Here is a 19,886-nt window from a genome sequence, read left to right on the forward strand (position 1 = left end):
GCCCCCACAGTCTCTGCTTTCGTTTCCCTCTTCCTGCTCACGACTGTTTGACAATGGGGGGAAATGGGTCTTAAAGCGACAGCTTGACACTGCACAGTCTGCTCTGTCAGGCGTGCAGCTGGGTCGTGACTGAGAGTAATGAGTTCATTATAAGCTTTGCTTCACCAAAGCGCCGATAGGACAAAAGATAAAGAGCAACGAGATATAATTATAGGCTACAGGCCGTGCGTTGTTTTTCGACACCTTGCCTTATTACTAAACTAGGCTACTTCCCTCAAGAAAAAAGGGATGTGGTAAAAAATAATTTATAGTCTTTCTAATAAGACATGACGCTCCATTGGTTGTAACTATGACTCTAATAATCATACATTCATTTTCTTTCTTTCTTTCTTTTTAAATGTACTTAATTGTTCTTTGGGTTGAGTTGTGAAAACTCTTTGTGGCATGGTCAGTGGTGGAAAATAACTAAGAACAGTGCTCACAACTACTTAAGTTCAGTTTTGAGCTATAGGATTCTTATTTATTCTGCTTTTCTTATATGTCATCATTTTTCTGATAAACAGAGGTAAATATGACATTATTTCACCACATCTGGTGTAGCCTACAGTTGGGCTTTTTACTTTGACATTTCAAGGCCTAAGAAACATGATGAATTTATGATGCAGCCTCTTATGGATTAAAGGAGATGTGCGAATAGGATTTCATGGACATCACCAAGTTGCCAACTATAATAAAGTAACTTATTTCACAACAAACTATCAGGAAGTTAAAACAGACACATTGTAAGCAGCTCAAATACAGAATGTAGTTAATCACTAAAATAATTTTAGGTAAAGTAGACTACAGACATTACAGTTTTCAATATGATTGCTTTTAGATTTTCGTCATGGTGTTGGACTGTTTTTTACTGAGCTCTTGGATCATAAGACACATCTATACCAGCTTGTAAACTGTTAGTAGAGAGAAGAGGACAAATGCTATGAAATATCCAAAAATGAGATCCTTTCAAGGCTGTATCTGTAAGAAAGGCGTTAAATTACATTTCTACATAGCTGGTGTCCTCACACACTGCCTTTCTATTTCAAACCGGAGCTGCTGTGGGCTCTCCTTCTTATCTGCTGCCAGCGCCTTGGGGCTGCCTGCTGGAGGGAGGGACACAGACAGCAGTTGGACTGGGCAGGGAGATAAAGCCCCTCTGCTCCAGCAGCCAGTCAGCTCTAGGATCTCAGGCAAAGTCTAAATGTAGGCTGAACGCATCCTTGGGCGAGACAGTTGCTGGACTCACTGGACAGATACCAAGCTGAGAAGGCTCGGGAGCGAGGTGAGCGTGGCAGTGCTGTGTTCCAGCTACACAGAAAGCAGAGCACCTTCACGGGGATAAAACACCTCATATAAGTCCTTCAAATAGGGACTATGGATTTCTCAAATAGAAATGCCTCATTTGAACAATGATCATCCCCTTTAACACTGATTTGATTTATGATAAAAAACAATCACCTCAAGGTCCACTCTTAGCTGTTCTGGGGCTTTCCATCAATTCACTTCCTCAGGAGAATTTACCCAGTTTTCATGGAAATGTAAATATGTAAAAATAAATAAGTAAAAGAATTCTCAGCACCTTAAGGACTTATTGTCCTTGTCCTAAAGATTGTTTCACGTATAAGTAGCTGTTCAGGAAATGTAAAGCATATTGCACAATTTTCCCCAGTCTCAACCTTTAAACCAACGTGTAGAAGTATACGTGATCAGAAAAATGGCAATGCGACAAATTCCATCTGAGGAAGATTGTGTAATATGATCAAAACTTACTGAGTGGATCTCGTGGTAAGATTATTTTGTCAACCACTTAAGGGAAATTCGATATATTAGTTTATTAGGGTTTGAGAGTTTGCTGATTCCAAGGTCACAAATGAACTTTCAAATTTTTTTCAAGGTCAATAAAACATTTCATAAATATGTATATCTGATCGCATTACATTACAGTGTTGTCTCCAGAACTGTCTTTAGGGTATCTAACTTATATTCTATATTATCACCATCTTCAAAATCATACTGACATTTTCCCTGGCTTTCACCATCCTATCACATTCCCTGTGTCTTATTTTTTGTTTCAAACCTCCAAAATGTCACATTGCACTGGTGTCAAGCTCAAGAACAAGTTTACAGACAAGAAGCAAGAGAAGAGAAAGTCAGTGCTGATATGACAACCAAATCATCCACTACTTCCTGTAGATTTGACTGAGAAAGCCCAGAGGATGTGCAACTGCACACAGAAACGAAGCTTTCCTGGGGAGGGGGTTGGTGCACACTGCATTCACTTCCTACCCCTCCATGCATGATAGTACCCCACTTATGGCTTCCCAGATTGACAGGTCGACTCCAGATGCTTCAAAATGATAGGAGAGACAAGGTTTACAGCTCACTATTAAAACACCAGCTCGTGCTGGCAGAAAACTCTTATCTGTGTATTTAGGCTTCCTAAATGTCACAAGAAAAGAAGGTGCACTGTAAGACTTGACCATAATGTGTCACCCCTCCCCTACAACATGAAGGCTCAACAGTGAAAGGGTGGTGGAAGTGTCATGCCTCGGTTTCTTTTTTCAAATAAGATTGTCGTGTATTTATGGGCTACACTGGCAGTCTTCAGCTTTTATTCCTGCCTTGGATAGGACTTGGAGAGCAAACAGTTAATGTAGACAACCTTTTGGGAAGTGGTGTCACTCATGTCCAGCTTCCTGTTTTGCCTGTTTGGTGCTGAGAGCATTATGGAGTTGAAAGCTGTGTGGAATTTGAGGGAAGCCGGAAAATGAGCATTACCATTCATCAAAAAGGAAAATCATATTACACAGCTAGTGCTCCTTCCTCTCATCATTCAGCAAATAATGTGAATATTAAAGGTTACAAGTTCCACGAAGTACAATGAGTCTGTTGTAGGATATACAACCAATAACCCATTTAAACAATGTCTTGTTAAATCATAGAGATTCCCCAGTAAATAGATCCCTTAATCATAAAGTGAAACTAAGATGGTCACCACACATCATGTAGTATAAACACAGGCTTGCAGAGCTGCTTCCTGAAATTACTCTGGTCATAGTATTGACTCTTTGATAGGGCAAGCTCTTGGACAGCAGGCACAAACATGAAAACCCACATAATCTGAAGTCCCAGTTGTTTAAAAGGTGTAATCTGGATAAAAATGATCCGGATTTTGAAATCCCTTTTTTTGTGATACAGGATCACATAATCCGTCTTAATTCTATCCCAGTTGGTCAAAGCAAAGTTGGATTGGATAAATGTGATCCAGATCCAAACTTTCCAAGATGACCAGATCCGGATAATGAGTGCTCTAAATGTGACTGTGCATCATCACACTGAAGGTTGATAGGTCTGTAAACAACAGGTAGAGAAGCAGCATGGGGTCACTCAAAGTGTGTTTATTTGAAAATGGGGTGTATTGTTTTCTCTGCTGTTTTGTGTTTCTTCCATGTCTTTTAAACAGCCAGACCTTATCTGACCCACAATATGAATAAGTCTGTGCAAATTGTCATAACCAGGTCAAAGGCAATTGAATCAGGTCAACTGGACTTAGCTTTTGTCTTGTAAAGACATTTCACCCCTTATCCAAGTGGCTTCATCAGTTCATGTAGAATAGACACGAACTGATGAAGCCACTTGGACACATGAAGTACATTAGTCAAATACTACATTGTGAATATTTTTATATGTGTTTCAAATTTGAATTTCAAAATTCAAAATACAAATTTCAATTTTCATTTAATTATCCAGTAATTGGGGAAAAGTTATTTTTTGTGGAATAATCAAAAGTTCACTTTAGTTACTTTTTCACTAAAATTTTAAAATCAGGTGCAAAATATCAATGTATGTAGGCTATATACTGGATTATACTTGGATTACGTGATCCAATCCGATCTCAGCATCTGTTTTTAGTTTTGAACAACCCATTTTCAAGATTTGATCCAATCCATTATCCAAAATCCGGTTAGATTAATTTTTGAACAACTGGGCCGTCATACCGAACTGTCACAGGTCTACAGAGGTAGGAACGTTCCATTGTTCACTGTTACCATACGTCAAGGTGTAAAGGCCAGAGGTCAGATGAGAAACCACCCTGGAATTCTTTTCAAAAATGGCTGGTGTTCAGTGTTGTTTTTTGATTGAAACACAGCAGGCTGCGGAAATGAGTCACTTGTTGAAAGGGAGCTTCACTTACCCTCGGGATCCTCCCCTAATCAGTATTATCCCTCAAAGAAAACACTTTCAGTGGAACAGTGCAATCAAAAAGCTTTGCAGCCATGTTAACTGCTTCCTGTATTTGGCAAAACAAAAGAAGGTTTCACATTCTTTCAGGCTGATCGTCAGTTTGCGCCCCTTCAGACACTGATGCAAACTGTGGTCAAAGGTGAAAGAAAACCTTTAAACATGTATAAGGAGTTACGAAAACGTCTGAAAAAGTTTAATCCCCATATTGTATTGAAAGTCAATTGTTTCATTAATTGGATAACTATAATATTTGTCTGTGTTCCCATGGTTAATTTATCATAAAAACTATTAAAAATGAGTGGCGAGTCTACATCATCTACTGCTGATAAGCTAAACTTGATCTTCAAACTCAGCTTTACTTCTCTGTTTTTACTTTTCTGTTGATCAAATTGCTGATCTTTACTGCCACCTGCTGATGGAAGTTACTTTTCAATCTAAAACTTGCTAAACTTATATCATTGCTGTCTGTCAAAGATTTAGAAACTCTGGTTCTTGCTTTCATTTTCTCTCCATTAGATTATTGTAATTCCCTTTATACTGGAATTAGTCAGTCAACTCTGTCACGCTTACAGCTGGTCCAGAATTCAGCAGCCAGACTTATTACTGGTACCAGGAGGGTTAGGCTTAGGGTGATCACATCTCTCCTGTATTGGCCTCTCTTCACTGGCTATCTGTAAAGCAATTTTTAAGATACTTTTATATGTTTCTAAAACGTTGCACGGACTAGCAGAGTATCCCATAACACAGAACTCCTTATTCCACCTCCCGCCCCCTCCACCGACAAATCTCTGCTTTCCATCCCACATACAAAGGTAAAAATCAGAGGTGACAGAGCATTCTCAGTTGCTGGTCCAAAACTGTGGAATAATTTAGATTTATTTATTAATATTTTCAAAACCCAGCTTGTTTTTCACAGCACTGAACACTCCATCATACTGTGCACATGGTCTTTTATTTTACTGACTGTTTTTAATGTTTATCTCTCTATCTCTCTTTGTTTTCAAATATGCCATTTAAATAAAGCTGACTCAACTACATTTGATAGCAGTATTAGCACAATGTCTGTACCCAGGCCCTTTTTCTTTTTTTCTTTTTTGCATAATGCAAAACTTGGCCTAGAAGCACCACATATTATTGGATAAAAGCTCAACAATAAAACTCTTGTCTCTCAACTTTAAATGTTTTTTTTTTCTAGCATGAATAGTTAAAATCATCATCAGAATGCAACATAAATGCATTACATGCAAGTGGGTTTGTTGATGTTAAATCAACACGTTCTTAATGTGAACAGTGGATTTGGAGATGTGGTAGCCTATCAGTATCAGCTCCACACCATGCAAAAATCTCCATGCTTGCTATAATTGTTATCAGCTCAGTGAGAAACTCTGACAATATAGTTTTTGTTGCCCCATCAGTGTTACCATTCAATATTGATTCCCAGGTGTCTGGTGATATTCTTGTTGAAAAGGAATTAATGTGTGGGTGAAGAGTCTCTGCCGCGATCTGTGGTATCACTTGTTGATCCATGGCAATGTTTGTGTTTTACAAACTCCTTGTTTTAGTTTTCACTAACTAATTTTGTCACTTGAACTTTGACGTAGGTCTGATAAAAATAATTTGTCACTTGAACTTTGACGAAGGTCTGACGTGTTAACGCGAGCAGAACTCAACACTGGTCTGTATTTGGAATGTGACATCACTGGTTAGCCTACATACCAGTGATGTCATTCACACGTCAAAACAACGCCACATGACGTCATATATGACTTAAAGCTTAAATAGAGTAGCTATCTTTGTTGATGACTAGCCTACATGAGCAACAATCAATTATTTATGTTTGGAGTAAAATCAGGTGTAACATTTATTGAAAATAGCCTAAATGAAGATAATCTGCTTCTCTAATCTGGACTGTAGATTTGGTTTGATTTGATTGACAGCTGTCAGAGCGCAGACAACACACACAAATACAGAAAACTGTCATGTCAACTAACCAAACCAAATTCAAGATTTTCAGTGACGTTCAGGAAAGTTGAGAAAAAAGCTGAGTTTTACCAAGTCAAACATTGTTCTGAATGAGTGAAAAACTAACTTTTAAATATTATTTATTTGACAAGACAGTTAGTCTAAGTTTCTGATCTGACATCTTCTCTGACAGGTGACAGTCACCTTCAGATGAATTTCTCATTTTGAACTGATTCAAAAGATGCCTTTATGGGCACGATATACCGGTATTGTTGCACCCCCTAAATGTCATTTGAATTCTTACTATTTCTCTGCATTAGACAAAATAAACCATTGCTTTTTCATTGTGTTTACACAAAAATATCTAGAAGCAATACATTTTATGTATCATTTCATTTCATTTACTTCATAAAGTTGGTTAAAATAGGCTAATGTTAAAAAATCTCACTGGAATAATTGTGAACAAGCAAAAGCTACTGATGATGGAGCTAAACACTTTTTTTCATATAGCATGTTCTATTAATTAACCTATTGAATGTATGACACAAACTTTTTTTCTTTATTGGACTTTTTTCTGACACTTCAGTAGGATCCTCACTCCTCTATACTAAAACACTTACCCAAGTACTGTGGTGACTAATGAGTTGTGTAGTGATAGTATTACTACATGGTTGAGCTTCCAGATGCAGACAGCTGCTGCAGCTGCAGAGACACTGTATATGGCTGGAGAAAGGATAACCTAATCAAAGCTAATGATTGTGCAGATTTTCTGCCAAGAGGCTGTTGACCACTTTGCCTAACCACAAATAGCAACTTCATAATATCAAATTGCGACAAGATCAACGAAGTTTTTTCTATAGTTGAATTAAAATACCTGTATTTTTACGGGGATGTTGTAATTAGTGACTCGATGATTTACTAAGGTTTGTTTTCTTTAGTTGAAGTAGTCAGGCATATCCGTGACAGCTAAAAACGGACCTCCGCCTTTATAAAGAGTTTCTCCGTCTTTCGAACCGTCTCAGTTGTCGGTGAGGCCGGCGGGGCGGATCCCACACTAGAGTGAAAGAGAAAATAAAGCAACACAACGATAATAACAATTTGGCCGTTTCGTACATTTCGCTAGCAAGCTCCCCTGTGGATATATAAGACGTCAAGGTGGGTGAACCAGGAGTCGCGCCGCCCCGGCAGTGAGGCTCCCTCCCGACCGGCTGCTAGCTAAGCACGCCTCGTTGCCTGGAGCTAGCTATGCGTGAGGATGCTAGTCAGTGGTGTGTGCTAACAGACAGGGCCGTTTACCAAACACCGGGATTTGACCGCACTGCTGGGGTAACACTGGGCCACAGAGCCGCCAACTCATGACCCAGCTTCGTTACCCGCGTTAAACGGGGAATGTGTTGATATGACGATAATACAGGGCTAAAATGTGTTCCCTCTAACTATTACTCAGTGTGGACTAAAGTTAGCCAGCTGCTATGGTGAAAAGCCTGCATTTTTATTAGGAAGCTGCACCTCATGTCGGTAAATCGTTTCCATTTGGACAACAACTGTAATACATTAGTTGTATCTGAACTGTTGATAGAGCTGTTGATATTCCATACTTTGTATGTTTCACTTTTGAGTGCATGTTGTTGAGTGTCCATGACATCTCAGTGACACCTACTGTATCTTTTGCTTTATGATGTGACTACAACTAACGGATCGTTTACGTAAACTGATTTGTCCGTCAAGTTAATCATTGTCATAATGTGTAGATCTGCAAAACATAAGGAAAGTGTCCATCTCAATAACCAACAGTACAGGATGATGTCATTAAAAAAGCTTTGCTTTGCTCGATCAACACACCAATATCCTCATATCTGATTCATTAACTAATAACTTCAAAACAATTTAAATCTGAGGACCAATATTATTTGCAATTGCTTACTCATCTATATAGCTGTTAATTACACTATAATGTCTACTGTACTATGCAATCTGAAATGTCATGCAATGCAATAGTTTTGAATATCTGACCTAGAGTAAATGAGCAGCAAATTTGTCCCAGCTATTCCAATAATTTGAGGATTTGATTGAACATAATGCCTAAAATGTAGTCAAATCTCCGCTTTTATATGGGTCTTGTTCTAAATGGTAAAATTATGTATAGAACATTGGAGGTGTTTGTGAGATAAACAAGGGATTTGAATACATCAATTTGCAGTCAGAGATCTGGGGTGGACATGTTTTGCTTTTTTTAAGGAGGCACCATCCCAGCCTTTTCTCTCCTGATAACAGATAGACAATAACCTCAACTTGAATATCTGGTGATACTGATTACGATACCAGTTCTGTCTCTTGCTCAGACTTAAATCAGTCTACTGTTCTATGTAAAATTCATCTGAATCATTTTAATATAAGGTTACATGAGGGCAGAGATTGCTATTGCACTAAAAGCTGAGTCAGGGGCCTGCTGTGGCTGAATTCATTTACAGTAATGCTATGTATTATGGCATTGACAAACTATCTGCTCACATACGTATCTGATGATTTCATCTTGACTATTTTCTGAATATCAATAGACCATAATGATCTATTTATGTAGAGAAAACAGTTGTCAGATAACAAAGAGGTAAAGTCTTATTTTATTGCTATTGAAAGTTAACCTTTCATACTTTAATTTCTAGATGCCCTCAGCGATGAATGCAAACAGGACAGTGCAGTCTGCCAGCCCAGATGTGGGATCCGCTCCAGGGTCAATGGGCAATTTCGGTGGACAGTCCGAAGTATTGAAGCAAGTGCTGGCTGTCATCGACAAGAAGGTCCGCAACATGGAGAAGAAAAAGGTGAAGACTTTTGACAGCCATTTATTCAATCAAGATCCTTGAATAAACAACTTGTACAAAGAGCAACATGTAACTACATCTCTCACTAAGAGGCAACACGATATTCCCCACTTAATATGCTATATTTCTAAACCGCTTGCTGCATTTTTGGACGGTTTTCCACAGGGCAAATTGGATGATTATCAAGTCAGGAAGAATAAAGGGGAGCGACTGAATCAGGACCAGCTGGTGGGTACATCGTCATCTTTCTGTAAATGATCCTGTTATTTCTGCAAACAAAACCCCAACCCTACCAGTGTCTGAAATGGTTGTTTACCCTTTGTTTTTTTAGGATGCTCTTACCAAATTCCAGGAGATTGCGAATAACTTGGAATTTGCTCGAGAGTTGCAGAAGACGTTTATTGCACTGGGACAAGATGTAAGGGTGACTGAATTTCTTGTATTCTTCCTTCAGCGTGGTGCCTGTCCTGATGGGTATAAAGTCAGCTTTATGTGACTCATGTATATTTCCATTAGATCCAGAAAGTGGTCAAGAAGTCGGCACGGCGGGAGCAGCTGCAGCGGGATGAGGCAGAGCAGAGGAGGCTGAAGACGATCCTGGAGCTGCAGTTTCTCCTAGACCGGCTGGGAGATGACACGGTGCGGCAGGACCTGAAGCAGGGTGTCGGTGGCTCGCCGCTGCTGACAGATGCAGACCTCGCAGCTTTTGATGAGTTCTACAAATTAGTGGGGCCAGATCGTGACCAAAGTGTCAGGTTGGTCCATGGCATTAATCTTTGGATCAACTTGAGATGCCGAAGTCTTCCTTTTTGTGTGATGATTCATGCAGCTTATCTCTGCATTCACAGATTGGTCGACCAGTATGAAGAAGCATCTGTGCACCTCTGGGACTTGCTGGAAGGGAAGGACAAGGCTGTGGTTGGAACGACATGTAAGCAACAGAGCTTGGTGGCATTCTTGTTTTGACGTATTATTTTCAGTACAAGCTTAACAACATAAATCAATGAATTGATAAGTCACTTAATGGAAAATTAAATTATGATTAAGAGTTTATCAAGTAGGTCAGTTTCTAAGAGAGGGGTCCCAAAATGTTACGGGTCATCAATTTGTCTTCGCTGTTAACTGTTGGATGGACAAAATAATCTGAATATAGCATTTTTATGGGCATGTTTTGCAATTAAATTAAGTTTTTAGACTGTAAACTAACCAAATGATGAAGAAAAGACTCTTTAATTAGAAGAGATTAATTAGAATTGGGAAATACTTGTTAATCACAACCATTCTGCACTTTATAGCAAAACTACATTTAAGTGAAAGGAGAGTAATTATTCAAACCAAAGTGGCTTCATTTAGATGCCCAGCTGGTGGTGAAAACTATTGGCAGGACATTTTATCAGATGGTTGATGACACAGCAGTCATTAGAAAGCTTTTTATCAGAAACCGACCACAAGCAACTTGAAACATACTTTAGAGTAATTCCAATGCAACGTACATGGAGATGGCAGGAACTCTCAACAATGCTTTCTTGTTATAAGGTACCGTAGGGTGTAAACCAGTCTTAATATGTTAATGTAGCATGTGCATTGTGTTTTGTTAATGCAGCATGTGCCCACGGCTGTGATGTGAATAATCAGGGCTTGGGTATATTGGCGTACTGCATTCTCAGCGGTCTGGCCTTGGGACTCGCACTGCTGCATTCTGCTCGGGGCTGAGCGCTCTGGGCTTATCCTGACTCAGCAGCGGGGCAGGGTGCCAGTGGCCCAGTCGCCTGTGGTTCCACTGGTCAGATCTCTGGAGCCACATTAGGATACTGGTGACCCAGTTCACTGTAGTGACACCAGGAACCCTTTCACCTCACGAAGGATCCCTCACTTGGTGACTCAGGGTGATATTTATTCAGGCAGCAGCAGACTTGTTGGCCTGAGGCACGAGGCAGCGAAGGAAATAACTGTGACGACTTGCTCTGCCTGAAGAGCCAAAAGTGTTTGCTAGTTAATTATAAGTCATTAATGTTACAGTAGGATATTTCTAATATTATCTGTCACCACTTTAAAAAACCTTTAGCCACAACCAGGCTGAATGTTTACATTACTACAGCTTACAGTACAAGGGTTGGAAGTACAAGGTGATTAAGCTAAAGGCCTGTATGTTTAATGTTATAGAGAAATATGATGATTTAAAACCTATGTTGACAAGGACTTAAACTTCTAGCTCTATGTGTGGCTGTGATTGCTCCAATCAGTGGAGTATGGCTAGTTGAACGTGTTGAAAAGGATCATGTGACCTTATCCTGCTCTCATCCAGACTTATTTGTTTTCTTGTCAATGTTTTCACTCTGTTTTTGAATGTTGCTAAATATTTATATATTTTTTTTGAAGAGAATATCTCCACTTGTGAAACTACAAATCTGTTTTGCAAGTAGGATTATGAAATCAGTCCAAGAGCTGATGACATTACCCCACCATAACTGGTCCCCACCCTGATTTTCACCAAAAACAAAATATTACTTTCATCACGGCCACTGGCTGCTTCCGTGGATTAACTTTCCAGTAAAATGCTTCCACTGTTATCCCTCTGCTAGACAAGGCACTGAAAGAGACTTTGGACCAGGTTCTGCTGAGCGGGTACTTTGACCGGGTCCCATCTCACCAAAACGGAGTGTGTGAGGAAGAAGAGGAGGAAGAGCCAGCAGTGGCGGCGGCGGCAGCAGCTGCAGCTGCTGCTGCTGCTGCTGCTGCATCGGCAGCGGCGGCGGCGGCGGCAGTGGCAGCAACAGCGGCAGCATCAGCAGCAGTAGCTGAATCGTCAGAAGCGGAGGAGCAGACTGTTGATCCAGGTCTTGACCATTCTCCCAAGTCATTCTGCGGCACGCTTTGCTATTTTTAAAATGCTAATGTTATCAAGCACTAAAGATATCGGCATTGCATTCCCTAAGTTGTTTTTAATTTGTCTTTACAGAAACTGAAATAGTCGACGAGTTTGCAGAGCCCATTGCGGTGGAAACAACAGAGGTGAGATGAGCATTGCTCTTGGGTGAATTTTGTACACGTACATTTTTACAGCATTGTTCTGACGTTTGTTGTTTCTCCTACAGTTTGTAAATAGACAGTTCATTCCAGACGGCACATACAGTGGCAGTGAGAAGGAGCAAGGGGATGAGTGGACCACAGAAACAGAGGTATGCTGCAGAGATATTGTCTTTCTTTGACTGAAGTTAACTTAGTACTTTAAGTACTTATTCATGTTGCTGATGTATGTGTTATTTTTGTTTTTAAAGAACGGTCTCACTTTGAATGACATCAAATTAAAGAGGAAATTTCTGTTTAAATACGTAGCTTTCTATGACTCTAATCTTTTTTTCTTTTTTTTTGTGGAAATACATCCGGACTTTAGAAGCATATTTTTAATGTGATGAATTAATTCAGTTTATAACACAGGAAATTATACAGAGATTGATGTGATGTCAAAACTTGGCCTGACTTGTAGGACTTGGTCATGAGATCAATTTGTAACTTAATGAGATAAGGAGGATGGACTTCATGCAGCCTTAGAACGCAGATTTTGTAAATGACTCCAGCAGGGCTCCAAATTCAATTTAACAACTTTTTTAAACTGCTAACATGAAATCCTGTTATTGAATCATGAGAAAGTTGCAGAGTGACAGGCACAGCGCCCTGGTTACCATAGTTATTCATTCACACACCTGTGCGTGCATGCAGCCGGAAGGAAGCAGCAGAATAGAAATTAATGACAAGAACAGATCTATTGATAAATCTCACTTGGGCCTGATGCTGATTCTCTGAAGAACTCGCTGTTTCTGTCTTGTCTGTCCCGGTGCTGTCAGCATCTCATCACATAGGGACCTTCAACTCACCATGGTGCAAAATTATTTTATGGAGGGTCAGATGATGCTATTCACAGTGTTTGAGACTGTGTACGCGGCTCATACTCATCACTAGGATTATCGGAGATTTCAAAAAATGCTGATGTAACTGTAATCAGATATTATGATACCGAAAGGAGACATAGATTGGCAAAGTGGGCACAGTCCCAGTGAAACCTCAGGCTTTGTTATTGGCATTTAATTTGACCATTTTGAACTCAGACTGTCTGTCAGACCTCTTGGCAGTTTTTGTGATTATTTGCAGGAGTAAAACATTCAATTGTGTTGATTTGTGGTATGAGGGCAAAGTGGTCTGCTCATCACTTGTTACCAATGACCGGCACTGGGTGAGCTCACTTTGTTTGCAGCTGCATTATGATGAAAGTGCAGGTATCAGACTGACTAAGCCACTGAAAGGGAAAAACAACTTCATGCAGCTACATTGCAGTTCAGACGGGGAACCAAACTGTCAACTGAATAATGGTCATGCATACACATAATGTTGTTTTTATTATTGTTTTAACAGTCACATTCACAAAAAAACATGTGCAAACATTTTTTTCTGCATTCCTGTAGCCATGTACAGGATATTTAAAGCCAAATTTGTCACATCTTCATGCCTCATTCATTGCAATCTAATCTGATCACAATCAATCCCTTTGAATGATGGCTGTAATGTAAGCAGCCACATGCTCACAAAGCTGATAAGGTGTGTGTGTGTGTGTGTGTGTGTGTGTGTGTGTGTGTGTGTGTGTGTGTGTGTGTGTGTGTGTGTGTGTGTGTGTGTGTGTGTGTGTGTGTGTGTGTGTGTGTGTGTGTGTGTGTGTGTGTGTGTGTGTGTGTGTGTGTGTGTGTGTGTGTGTGTGTGTGTGTGTGTGTGTGTGTGTGTGTGTGTGTGTGTGTGTGTGTGTGTGTGTGTGTGTGTGTGTGTGTGTGTGTCTGTGTCTGTGTCTGTGTCTGACTTCCTTGTTTTAATGTGCACACAGTGACACAGCCAACAGTAGATGCAATCAGGAACATCCGTTGGCAGCACTGATACAATGCATGATCAATACAAAGGTTGAGTTTATCACTGAATTTGGACGGTGTGTGCATGCTCAGACTGGAGCCTTTTTATTGTTATGTTATTCTGCTGTGCATTGACAGAGAAGATTTATTGACTGAAATGGAAATGAAATATAAAAGCTCCTCAGGGAATAGTGCGTCATGCATTTTATTAGAGACACCATACTATTCTTGGGCAGTGTCTCCCTCTAAAAACAGCCCCAGTTCTCTATGATATAGATTCCACAAGAAGTTGAAAAGATGTCTTTACATAAGATCATTAGCACCAACAACGGAGATAAGATTTAAGAAGAGTTAAGTCAGAAATCATTTCTGAGAGAGACAAAAGTCAGAATTTCTGAGTTTTTATCTCAGACATTTTTAATTTTAACTCAGAATCTCAAAAAAAAAAATCTCTGTTGTTGGCCCTAATGCTCTTTCGTATGCCTTTGAGATACCAGCCCATGTTGACATAATTGTATCGCACATGTTTCTGCAGATGTCAGATACACATTCATACTGCCACATCCCAAAGGTATTCATGTGGATTCAGATCTGGCAAGGCCACTGGAGTTCACTGAAGTAATTCTCACTGAAAACGGTTTGAAACGATTTTTGCGTTGTGGCACGGTGCATTACCATTCTGGAAGTAGCCATTAGAGGATGGTAAATTGTGGTCTCCGAGAGAGGCACACAGTCAGCAACAATACTCAGACAGGCTGTAAGGAAAAAAAGTGATTCGGTGGTATAAAGGGGCCAAAAGTGTGCCAAGAATTTCCCCCCCACGCCATTACACCATCACCAGCCCGTACTGTTGACATAAGGCAAGTTGGGTCCATGGATTCATGGTGTTGACGCCAAAATCTGACCCTACCATCTGTGTGACTCAGCAGAAATCCAGTTTTCAGTCTTCATGTGTGCTGTGTTTGTGAGCCTGTTTCCACTGCAGCCTCAGATGTCTGTACTTGGCTGTCAGGAATCAAACCTGACATGGTTTTCTGCTGTTGTGGCTCATTTCACTGCTAGGTAGAATTTGTTGTGCATTGTGAGGTGCTTTCTGCTATCTGAGCTCATGCAGCCTTTCTGTTAAAATCCCACGAGAGTTTGGCTCCACCATTCACGACACAGTCAAAGTCACAGAGCCCTTAAAGCAGATATCAGCTTCACGGCCGTTTCGGCTAATGCTGCGTTCAAGGCAGGCTTTTGAAACCGTAAGTTACAGCTTCAAGTCACAACTACGACTTGGTAGCGTTCCAGGTAACCCGTAGCTCGTGTTTTTACCATCCTGTTGTCTGTGAAAGTTCCCTATAACGGCCACTCGTAACTTCCGACCCGTGAACTCGTACCAGATTGAACTGGTATGACTTCACAGGAAGGAAAAACACAAAGTACGAGTTTCTTTGAACGCACCATGAGTTAGCAGCCCCCGCCCTTGTCAGGCATCAATTGGTCCTCGTGCTACGTCACCACATTCACGCGCATCCCTTGGCTGCACACACAGCCCTTCATGCCGTTCTCTCTCCTCATTGGATAACACTTGTATCCCACAAGGAAAATTTTCTCCTCGGGTTACAGCAGAGCAGAGTGACGGAGAGACTCGTGTTTAGGCTGAAATACTTCATGTAAGTGATTGCTGACGGAAAATAGGACTATTTAGGACTTATATTAACAAAAACATTCCACTGATATCTGCTTTAAGTTTTGGCAATATGTTCAGTGTCGGTTGATTGGATAATTGTACGAATAAGCAGGTGTACGACGGTGTCCAATGAGTGCACAGCATGTAGAGGAAGAGCCATTTCTCAAATGTATGTGTGCTGCCAGGCAGGTTTTAAAGGATGGTATGATCTAGTCTGAGATAATGTTGCCTCTTGTCAGACTGCTCATCTTGTTACATATTTGTGAGTACAGTTTCACACTGACAAGCGGGTACACACCCAATTATATCATCAAAACAAATGAAAATGTTCACATTGTTTTGTTTGTTTAGTCACCAGCAGCTGTGTTTCAGCGATCGAACTGATTCTGAATACAAACCCAAAGCTGTAACTGAGCCAGTTTTCATTTGTTCTCCCTCTGTTTCTCTGTGTCCATTATCCACCTGTTGTGTCTGCTTTGCCCTCTCAGGCAGTTAGTGCCATGCAGCAGCAGCAGCCTGTGCAGCCTGCGGCTCCCCCTGTTGCCCTGGAGACTCACCCCATGAACTTAGCGTCTCCTGTGCCACCCACTGACCCCATGGTCAGGAAGCAGGTGGTGCAGGACTTAATGGCACAGATGCAGGGAACGTACAACTTCATGCAGGTGAGGAGCACGCGCCAAGAGCAAACTGTTGATTTATTGGTTTTGCAACGATACTGATTGACCTCCGTGTTCTCAGGACTCCATGCTGGAGTTTGACGGACAGCCCATTGACCCCGCCATCGTATCAGCGCAGCCCATGAAACCCGCTCAGAACATGGACTTACCACAGATGGTGTGTCCTCCCGGTGGGTTTTACATCGAGGAAATCGGTTATGATGTCATGGCATGCGCAAATACTACAACTGAAAACCTGCATGAGAATGTGTGTTGACTAAAGTGCAATCCTCAAATCTTCTTAGTTCACCCAGAGTCCCGGCTATCGCAACCCAACACTGTTCCTGTCCAACCTGAGCCCACACAAGTAAGTAACCAAGCATGAGAAGCCAACATTGGTGGTGGTGCACACCAGAGAGCACATTTGATTTGCTGCCCTCTTGATCTGCAGGTCCCCATCGTCTCCCCAACACCGCCCCCCATGTATCAGACCTCACACACACCAGATCCCCGACCCCCAACAGAATCTGTCGACCCAATCCAGGTAAACTTTGCTCTGCTTTTCTTTTTTTTAATTATTAATTCTCTCAGTTTTATTGCAGAGACTTACCCATCACCATGTTGCCTGGAATTTAGTGGTGTCTGAAGAATCTAAAATGATCACACTGGTGAAGTTTGAGGAAATGGGGGAGTGCATATATGCTTCTGTGGTGCATATGTTTTGAAACATTGTTGGGAACAGTGTTTTAATGATAACTCCAGTTTAACAGCCTTCAAATCGCCATCAATCCAGTGTCTTTCAATTCAGCTCTGTATTGCGTCTCCCCTCTTCAACAGACCTCAATGTCCTTGTCGTCGGAGCAGCCTCCCCCATCTACAGCTCTCCCCCCTGCCTCTCAGACGCAGGTTTTCCAGCCTGTTTCCAAAGCTCCTCACAGCAGTGGCATCAATGTCAACGCAGCACCATTCCAATCAATGCAGACAGTAAGACTGTGACGACACTATTTAAATCAGTTTCTCATATTCCCAAACAGGAACTGTTTTAAAACCATTTGAGGGGCCGCGGCTCAGGTGGTAGAGCAGGTTGGCTGCGCATCCCTGTTAGCAGTTTGATCCCCAGCTCCACTCACCCCAGACTGTGTCAGGGAGGGCAGCCAGCAGAAAACCTTTGCTGAATTGAATATGCAGATGTTGATCTGTCAAAGGAGCATCTCAAAGAAACAACCAGTATTAAAACCACTTAATGATCAAGTCTACTCAAAGACTATAGTATCTGCCCTGTCATAAATCTAAAACAATGGTTTTGCCAGCACTGTGTGCTGAGAAAGAAATGCATTAATAACTTCCTTTAAGAATTGCTTGTGGAGTCCCTAAGTGCCTTCTCATCATATTGCAGTTGTATGGCTTTGTAGTCATGCAGCTATGTCCAGGAAACAGTGAGTAATGGACTTTACTCCTAATGAGCCCGTGACCTTTCCTCTGGTTTTGGCTTCACCACAATGTGGCCCTTGTTTACCCTCAGGTGTTCAACCTCAATGCCCCAGTACCGCCAGCTAATGAGACGGAGGCTTTGAACCAGGCCAACCAATACCAGAACAGCTACAACCAGGCCTTCAACAGCCAGTCGCAGCATCCTGTGGAGCAGACAGACATGCAGCCAGAACAGCTGCAGTCTGGTGGGCACATTTCCTTCTATTGACCCAGCGAATCGATTGTGCCACACTTGTTTTCCTGACATCGCACATTTATTCAAATGGCGTACATTTTCCGGTGACTAGAGATTGACTTGCATCTGTTTTTCAGTAGTTGGTGCCTTCCATTCCCAAGACCAGTCAGGCGGCCATCAGCAGCCTTCCCAGCAGGGGCCGGGCTTCAGCAGGCAGGCTCAGTCCTTCTACAATAGCAGAGGTATGTCCCGTGGTGGGCCCCGCAACGCCAGGGGCATGATCAACGGCTACAGAGGCTCATCAAACGGCTTCAGAGGTAAGCGCGCGATCTACAGCCAAAAGTGAATTGTCAGTTTAGCCCTTCTCGGACAAGGGATATATAACATTACTGAGTCATCCATCTATCAGTCCTGTTGCCTGTTTTATTGTGTACAGTAGTGCATTTAAACTCTATTTAATCTGGTGTTGCTGCAGCTGTCTTGTTTATCTGACATCATTCAATTTAGACTTGTGCCACATTTCAAGTTCAATTTGACCTGTCATGACATGACTTGGGTCAAAATTTACTTGAGTGCTTGTTGACATGAGAAATTGCTGTCACATTTACACGTGCTAATCGGTTTCTTGTCTGGAAGGGGCTCAAATGTCTGAGTTTATTTAATTGTGAACCTCAGTGGGAGTTTTGTAATGTAGAACTCTTGTTATTTCCAGGTGGCTATGATGGTTATCGTCCTCCATTCACCAACACTCCAAACTCCGGTTATGGACAGACGCAGTTCAGCACACCTCGGGATTATTCAAATGGGAATTATCAGAGGGTATGAAAAAAGCATTCAGACTTCACACTGGTTTTGTTTCTTCGATCTTTGCTGGACTAGTTTCTAAAATCTCTTTTTTTTCTTCCTTTTTGCTATAGGACGGTTACCAACAAAACTACAAACGTGGAGCTGGTCAGGGACCCAGAGGAGTGTCGAGAGGCAGCACTCAGGCAATGCGATCCTGAAAAGGCCTTTCATAATGACTGTGACTGATAAACTTGCACCACACTGAAATTTCAAAATTCAAGAATGCATTTGCCCCAGCTCACTCATGTTCTTTTTCTTTGTTCTTCATCAGTGGTATTTTTCCTGTCTCTTCAATCAAAGTAATGCCTGCTTTGATATTTGGATCTATTAAATCATTTAAAAGTCTGAAACACAAGGTACGCTGTAAATCCAATCATTGATTTACACAAGCCTTGTGTTACAATATTCCTGTAAACTTGAAAGATTTCATAAGTTATTTTTTGTATAAAAAAAATGCACCTGCCACTGCTGGTCCAATCCTTGGGAGTTTATTCCCTTTCTCAGTTCTTTTCTGTCATTTTGGTTCTAAAAAAAAAAAAAAGCGTTTTATGTTCAATGAGCTCCCGTTTCCTTGTTTGTAAATTGATGTTGCTTCAAGAGTTTCAATAAAGTTGTGTTGCATACCCATGGTTCAGCGTGGAGTTTCTGCTGTATAGTTAAGTATGATTCACTCATGAAGGAAATTGTGGCCGTTTACTGTCTCACCCTCCTACGTTTTCTTCATGTTATAAAGTGGTCACAGATGTGATCATGATCTAAGTTCACCCAAGTGGTATCCTCAGCAGTTTTGTTATGATACTCTACAATCAGTTCGATTTTTAAGTTTGAAAAAAAAAATGAATTGGCAATAATCTTGTTAACCGATGAACACAATGTTTAATATTCTTAATTCATTATTGAAGAAAACGGTGTATTGATAGTGAAGATTATTGTTGATTACAAGGTTTTTGGATTAAATGACACAAAGAATGGTAGCAGAAATGCATCGGCTCAATCTGGACTGAAAGATCTGACCTAGTTTACCTCTATAAAACCAGGCAACAAGACGGAGGGTTTACATAAACTGAGAACTTCTGCAGTGCA

The 19,886-nt window shown here is 41.1% G+C and overlaps 1 protein-coding gene across 4 annotated transcripts; it reads left to right on the top strand.

Annotated features, from left to right (window-relative positions):
* The first annotated feature begins 7,240 nt into the window (after positions 1 to 7,240).
* caprin1b (cell cycle associated protein 1b) lies at positions 7,241 to 19,426 on the top strand. Of its 4 annotated transcripts, none has more exons than XM_083973569.1 (18): positions 7,241 to 7,401; positions 8,910 to 9,068; positions 9,234 to 9,296; positions 9,400 to 9,492; positions 9,585 to 9,823; positions 9,917 to 9,999; positions 11,651 to 11,905; positions 12,028 to 12,080; positions 12,164 to 12,247; positions 16,124 to 16,297; positions 16,374 to 16,482; positions 16,597 to 16,658; positions 16,743 to 16,835; positions 17,129 to 17,275; positions 17,814 to 17,967; positions 18,095 to 18,274; positions 18,670 to 18,776; positions 18,875 to 19,426. In XM_083973569.1, exons 2-18 carry the CDS (start codon positions 8,910 to 8,912, stop codon positions 18,959 to 18,961), a joined length of 2,142 nt encoding a protein of 713 aa, XP_083829695.1. In that variant the 5' UTR covers positions 7,241 to 7,401; the 3' UTR covers positions 18,962 to 19,426. The 4 variants fall into 4 exon arrangements, with proteins under 4 accessions (XP_083829695.1, XP_083829696.1, XP_083829697.1 ...); XM_083973570.1 differs by having other exon boundaries at positions 18,098 to 18,274; XM_083973571.1 differs by having other exon boundaries at positions 9,400 to 9,486.
* Positions 19,427 to 19,886: the final 460 nt, after the last annotated feature.

Source organism: Trachurus trachurus (assembly GCF_905171665.1).
Source record: "Trachurus trachurus genome assembly, chromosome: 6".
NCBI classification, from domain to species: domain Eukaryota; kingdom Metazoa; phylum Chordata; class Actinopteri; order Carangiformes; family Carangidae; genus Trachurus; species Trachurus trachurus.

Coding starts and splice junctions, on each gene's coding strand:
- caprin1b (XM_083973569.1), top strand. CDS start 8,910: ATGCCCTCAGCGATGAATGCAAACAGGACAGTGCAGTCTGCCAGCCCA. Junction 12,081..12,163: donor TTGCGGTGGAAACAACAGAG/GTGAGATGAGCA, acceptor TTTCTCCTACAG/TTTGTAAATAGACAGTTCAT. Junction 16,483..16,596: donor ACAGATGGTGTGTCCTCCCG/GTGGGTTTTACA, acceptor AAATCTTCTTAG/TTCACCCAGAGTCCCGGCTA.